This window comes from Fulmarus glacialis, unplaced genomic scaffold, assembly GCF_000690835.1.
Source record: "Fulmarus glacialis isolate BGI_N327 unplaced genomic scaffold, ASM69083v1 Scaffold33991, whole genome shotgun sequence".
Classification (NCBI taxonomy): Eukaryota; Metazoa; Chordata; class Aves; order Procellariiformes; family Procellariidae; genus Fulmarus; species Fulmarus glacialis.
The window spans coordinates 1-6,931 of record NW_009193985.1 but is presented as its reverse complement, the minus strand read 5'-3'; the positions used below and the strand labels follow the sequence as shown (position 1 = coordinate 6,931).

Here is a 6,931-nt window from a genome sequence, read left to right as displayed (position 1 = left end):
GCCGCTTCCACGCGTGTCCCCTCCCGAGCGGCACCTCCGCGGCCAGAAGCGAGACGCCTTCCTCGCCCCCTCTTTTGTTTTCTCACCTAGAAGCTTGTTCTGCGTCTCAGCCGCGGCTTCTACAGCCCTTTGTGCAGGTGGCGTGCGCTGGCGTGCAGGCCGGGTGGTCTCATGCCTCTGCTCCAAATAAAGCTGAGGTAGAGGGGTTTCCTCGCGTCTTCCACGAGCAGAACTCCTTTTTGGATATTTTTAAACATGACCCTAAATCTTCCTTCACTTCCTGAAACGATCAGTTGACGGCGTGTGCTGATGCTACACCGCTTTGGCTGAGCCGCGTCTTTGCTGGTGGGGAGCGAGCCCTCCTCCCGCGCTCTTCCAGCTGTTTAAAAAATAGTAGTTAGTCTAATCTTCCCTCTGCACAATTCCAAATGCAGTTTGCTACGGGAGAACATTTGTATAAAGTTTCTACTTTAAAATCCTACCAGAAAGCCTATGTTTGAACTACAAGTGTTGCCAGAATTCCTTTTTTTCTGTTTTTTGTTTGTTTGTTTTAAACCAAGGCCTTGTACGTGTGTTAACCAGGCTCTTGGAGCTTCCAGTGCAAAGGAGATCAGACTGGAACAACTTCTGTTTGTAAAAACCTTCAGGCTTTCTGCCCGCTAGGTCCTGAATTTCTGTATTCCTACTGGGAGACCTTACGGACCACAAATGGGAAGGTTTACTGAATAAATAACATACGGTAGAAAGATCTTTGAGTTTAGTCACGGTGATTTGGTTTTTTTATTTCCCCCAAGGGCTGGTGTGTCACAGCAGTTGTACACAAGCAGATCGGTACTTTTCACAGCTGTATAGAAGTAGGTCAGTGTTCTTACAGTGAGACCTCTGGACCTTAGTGTCTTAAATTCTGGGCGTTACGCCATCCCCGGTGCCTGTCCTTCTCCCTCCACCCCCTGAACCAGGCAGCTGCTGCTGGCCAAGTCTTTGCTGCCGCTAAGGTTAGTTTTCCTGTGTGATCATGTAACTCTCCCCTTGAATCCTCCCATTAATTGACGGCTATGGTATCAAATGTAATCTTCCTGTGATCTTTTCAGAGGTGTACACCTGCTTTTGTCCCTCTCCTCTTTTACTCCCTTACCAAAGTCTGTGTTGTTTCTGTCCTCCCTGCTCTGCCTTTGTTTTCAGCGTTGTCTGTTCTTTGCTGGTGTCTTTAAACACCTCTTGGCTTCCTTTCACCCCTATTCTAGCACTGCTCAGGCCATTTCTAAAACACGCTCTTCATGGTGAATCAAGTGAACTTCAATATGCATTGCTTAAAAAATGTCAGTTTCAGTTCTTTTTCTAAACCTTGCTTGCATGCCTGCCACTAATATTGCAACTCCTGTGAAACAGGGAACATCCCTAAGTGTCTGGAAGGGCCGGCACATAATGGCTTCTGCATCTGATTACTGTTAAAACATATATATACACTTGCCCATGCTGTCTAATAATAGATCTGTAATTTGCCAAACTATTTTAAGAAGAAGTTGGATTTAATGTGATTGTAACTGCTCTACATTTTTTTTTAAACTTTGTCTGCTCTTCTTTCCATCAATAGACAGCAAAGTTTACGAGTGCTTTGGATATACCTGTGGAGTTTGTACAAAAGAATGTGAAATTGCGGGGGAAATTGCATCGCGTAACTGAGAAAGGCCTGGAAGTTGAACACATTCCCATTAGCATTCCTTTCATTACATCAATACAGAGAAAATGTAAGTAAAAGTACGTGAAGAACAAGGGTAGGAATGAAATGTTGTTGTTCTTCATGCGTCTACACAGAATGCAAGCTTGAGAGGAAGGGCTAAGGTACAATTCTGGCTCTGCCTTTTGGTCTTTCCATACTTTACAGGTGGAAATTGGGGAACAAAAAACTGCGAGGAGACCTGTAAAAAGAGCTTGCCAATACAGTATTTGTATTAATTAGCATCATTATCATGATATTTTTCTGGCAGCAAAAGCTAGCACACAGGCAGTTCATTTGCTTGCATAGCTCATCTCATTCCTGGCAAAAAGACTCTGTTGGGATTACGCTTTTATTTACGGATGAAGATCTGACAGCTACGTGTACAAACCCATTCTTATGGAGAGTTTTTCTGTGACTTCGCGGAAGTTGTTCATCAAGTTTGAGAGTCATACACTTGTTTTGCGAATACCTGCAGGCACTGATGCTTCTTTCCTATTTTTCTGCCCCTTCAGATAAAATAATAGTGACTGATAGTGAAAGCAGTTCTATTTGTATGCAAAATAAAACAAACTAGCTTAAACCACTTATGCAACCTTGAATTAATGTTTTTACTGAAGGAGAGATGAGACCAAATTCTTATTTGTGAATAAGTAGTGCTTTGGGGAACTAAAATGGATTATTTTTCTTTTTTTTAAGTCCATGGGAATAAATTTGTTACCAACAGCTGAGGGTCTGTGCAAAGCATGAAGTTTCCTTTGACTGCTGCATTCAGTAACAAAGTTCCCCCTTTCCATAATCAGGGCAATCAAAAGGTCTTCTGCTGGTAAGACTTGCTGGAGTGGAGTTGGCTCCGAGCGGCATGGCCTGGTTACAGCGAGAGTTAAAACCCAAACAAATTATGTGGTTCCAACTTCTCGGAAGGGAGGACTTGACACTCGAGTGCCTTGTTTTAGTAAATAAGGTAAATATCGTGACAAAAATTGACTTTTATCTGCATACTTGAGTTTGCAGTTACGCAATTCAATTATCTCAGTACATTTAAGGAATGTTATTATTTATAATTTATCTATCTTGATATGAATTTTAAATGTTGTATTTGTAAATCTGATTTCAAGACCAGTATTTTTGCAGACTGATTCATGACATGAGTGTATTTCTGTCAGATAGTGCTAGGCTATATCGTTTAGTTCCAATTAGCCTGGTGTTTAGTCCATCAAATGTTCCCTCACAAATGTCTTGCTAGTATTAGGTTTTAAGAGTCAGCTGGATTCCTCTGAACTTTTAACTCCTTCTGCCAGAGCGCAGATTTAGCCAGAAGTAAAGCTTGTACCTCAGAGGGAGTTCACATAAAAAAATAAACAAAACTGTTTTAAAGGTGAAGTGAATATCATACTTATTGTGCCTTTGTATAGGGTCGATTTCTCAGCGTGTGCTTAAACGAAGAGATCTTGAGACAAGGGCTTGGCAGAACAGCACGTATTGAAGGACTACATCACGATTCCCACCTGTACTGGAAACTTCACAAAAGACTCCTCCGAGCAGAGTTAAAGGCCTTGAAGAAAAATAAAGGAATATGGAAAGAAGAAAGCTACTCTGAAAGAATTAGAGATCGTATAAGCAACAATAAATTTGTACAGAGATTGAAACAAGTTGTGAGCTGGTTAAGAAGCTCTACATAAAGGTAAAAAGGGAGATTTGCTTGGAGGAATGCCAGTTACCTATGTTATGTGCTTTATTTAAAGAGAAGTTTATGATAAAAAACAGTGCCATAATTTTGAGGGTCCCTGTCTTGAACAGAAAATTCATGAAGTTACCTAATGCCATATTACAGTCAATGTGGGATTGAAGTTTAGCAGTAGTATGCAGGCCACAAATTAAAATCTTCTGAAGCCAGACTTTTCCCCAATAACATCCTAAATTAGTTGTCCGGTTTTCCACCTGCTAAATACCTACACAGCTGTGTTAACCAACTAGTGAAATCAGTCGGCAGTCCAGTTTTTAAGAGGTGCAGAGTGCTAGTTCACAATGCACAGCCTTAAATGTTTCTCTGTTACGTGTCATTACTATGTAGCCCACATTGGTTAGAAAACTCCATTTCAGACCTTTACAAAGCTTGTGGTATGTGTTTACACACGAGCATTTTGTTTGAATTCTATTCTTCTACTACTTTTCTGTATAATTTGTGTTTTAAAAATCTTTCATCTTGAATAATGGGTTGCATTGTTACTAATATAAAAGGTAATTTGTTATGGCTGACCTTAAAAAGCTGTAAGGTCATAACAACTAAAGTTTCTCAGGAAAAAAAAAATCACTTGGTATATCAAAGAATATAAATTAATATGTCAGTAATCCAAATTTTTAGAAGACAACATTCAATTGAAGAGGAAAAACTTATGCTCTTTTTTCTGATGGTTCTATAAATATCTAAAATTAGATGAAATTTGAAAAGGTGGACCATACTGTGCTAAGAAATTCTCATTCTTGTTTTATTTTTGAAATGTGTTAAGTATATGGGGAGTGTATTATTATTTATTTTGTAAATATTCTCAGAATAAAGATTGCATTTCTTATGTTCATTGTTACATGTTTTATATACCAAGCACTTGACCTTTGTTTAACCTCCCGCAGTCCCAATATTTATTTAAAGCAAAGTGTTTTACAGATTTTCTTTTTCTGTGTATTTCCTTGCCAATCAAATATGAGGGAGAACTGTGTAGTACAAAAAAATCTTAATAGCTGAGCACTGCTTGTCTGACACTCAGTTGCTATGTCATCATTTTCTCTGCTGACTTCAGGGCAAAATTGTGAATCCTGAGATCCTAAAAAAAGCAGCTTTTCCTCGGGTAAGAATAGATGTCAGTGCTGCTTTATTACTTTTGTTCCTGGGTCCTCTGAGGGATGAGGCTGTTCTTTGCAAAGCACAGCAAGCAGCAAGCCATGAAGTACCTGCAGCGCTGATCTGCATTGGAAACCAACGTGGGGGAGAGGAGAAGCGGCTCTGTGGGCAGAGGCAGACCTGGACGGGAGCTGGAAACCAGGTGTATGTGCCTGTTGAAAAAAAGAAAAGAAAGGAAAAAAAAGTGAGGCATCTGGTTTTATGCATTATACAGTAAAGGACTGGGGCAATCACTGCTGTGGTACATAAAAGTCATGGGGTCGTCTGTCGCATCCTCCAAAGCAAAACTCAAAGCTGACTTTTAACCCCAAACTACAAATTCAGTCTCAGCAATAATCCACTTCTCATGTGTGATTATAGGTGTTCCTGTTCCTACATCTGGTAAGTAGGAAGAGCTTTTCCAAACTGAGTATAACTGTACAGTTATAATGTTTTTTTGCTGTAATAATTAAATATAATTCTATCTGGACTTTGCACTTCTGTTTTGTAAATGAGTCATAGGAGGATTTATCACAAAAATCCACTGTAAAGCTGAGAAAAAAATCTCAGGAAACAGCATGCTACATTTCTAGCAAGCAGAGGCGAGGTGTGGGTGAATATGAACCAAGTTTGTTCTCTCTCAGTCTTGCCTCTTAGCCCTTTTTACCTTTGATGGAATTCAGAAAAGCCCTAGAGATTTTTTCTAAATTACAGCAAATTGTTGTACCCTTTCCATTGCGTTGTGGCTTGTGAAGGATTTTTAAAAGGTGGCTTTATCACTTACTTGGCCTCCCTTTAGTTTGAACTACATTTTTGAAGTTTCCTTCCCTCTATTTGTGGCCATGAGGTAGTCTAACAAATAATTTCAGAAGGAACTATGGAGAGGGATATCTAAAATCTTTGAATTCAGGTCTCTGATCTCTTTTCACATTTGTTGCACATGAGAAGAAGTTTTGGTGATGTGTTCTTGGAGATGCGTTCTTGGTCAGAATACAAACCCAGGGAAGCAGCTTTGTGTGCTGTAATGGACAACAGTAGTTTCACAGAGAGTAACTGAGTGGTACAGGATTTGAGATTGCAGTGACAACTGATTTCATGAGAGTCAACTCCTGTAATTGTTTGTTAATGCTGTTTTCCTTATCGTCCAGGGCTTATCTGTTTTAAAAAAAACAACACACCCTCCCCCCTCAAAAAAGCACAACTCAGTTCAAAGCTGTGCTTTCCATCTGTGCAAGGCTTGAGAGGTTGCAGATTGTCTCTGTGGGAGGCCTGTCTATTGAAAAACCGGTAACAGGAGTAGAAACAAATAGGTCTGCAGAACCGAGCTGAGGAACTGACTGGGAGGTTGGGGGAGAAGAAGCACTTTTCTCCATTACATAAAAACACCCCATGCTGCCTCTGAGGAGCACTATCCCATCCCTTCAGCCCAGCAGCAATGCATGCAAGAGTATTTCCAAGCAGAGGATGCAGTTCTTGTGTGATTAGGAATAAGGACAAGAATTAAACTGTTTAGCTCTTGTGCCTTCACCCCTGCAACTCTGAATACGCTATGAGCAATCTTAAAAAGATCACAGGGAGTGAAAGGAGGGGCTTCCAAATGGCCCACTAAGAAAAGTATCTTCAACGTTGCACAGGCTTTTTATTGCGAGTGTGGCATGTAAGGCCGCACCAGCAAGGTGACAAGGTTGTCACAAGCATTACCAGCCTTCCTCGGAGCCTACCCGAAAGCGGTGGGCACGGTGCTGTCAGCATCCTTTCCTGACAAACAAAGCAGCATGGAGCCAGGCCCGCTGCCGCACAGGGATGGGCGTCTGGGGGGGCTTCCCCCTGTCAAGGTCCCCAGGACAGGAGAGGCAGCAGGGTCACCTTCCTCAGGTTACGTCGCTTGTTCGTTGCAACATCCCCGCTCTTTTCCCAGCCTGTCAGAGCTCACACCTGCAGGTTCCCTATAAAACGCTCCTCAGTCACCCACGGGACTATTGGATATAAAAAGTTATCATTTCAAAAGCAGAGTTTTAGACCTAACCTCCTCCCCCAGAGAGGTGCGTTCCCTCACGCCAGGGCTTTTGATGGCCGTCGGTGCACTGTATGTCAGGGAAATCAGAGCTGTGTAGGTGCCGGTTATCCCTTCCCTGCCCTTAGGTTCCGTTAGCCAACGCAGGTGAACAGCCCTTGAACCTCATCGTAGATTTTTAAAGGAAAAAAACCCCCCAAAAGTCAGTCAAACCCGATGATTTCCCTCCCCTCCCCCGGGGGAGCCCGGCCTGCTCGGGGGAAGGGCCCTGAACGCTCTCTCCGGCTCCCGGGGGCTGTGAGGAAGGGCGCTGCCGCCCCGC

The 6,931-nt window shown here is 42.1% G+C and overlaps 1 protein-coding gene across 1 annotated transcript; it reads left to right on the top strand.

Moving 5' to 3' along the window:
• Nucleotides 1-1,594: 1,594 nt before the first annotated feature.
• LOC104083950 (chromosome unknown open reading frame, human C3orf33) lies at nucleotides 1,595-3,372 on the top strand (the record flags this gene model as incomplete). The annotated part of the gene is made up of 3 exons (XM_009587625.1): nucleotides 1,595-1,748; nucleotides 2,521-2,681; nucleotides 3,133-3,372. Coding segments are annotated over 3 exons (555 nt in total), but the record flags the coding sequence as incomplete, so codon positions are not given.
• Between the last annotated feature and the right edge of the window lie 3,559 nt (nucleotides 3,373-6,931).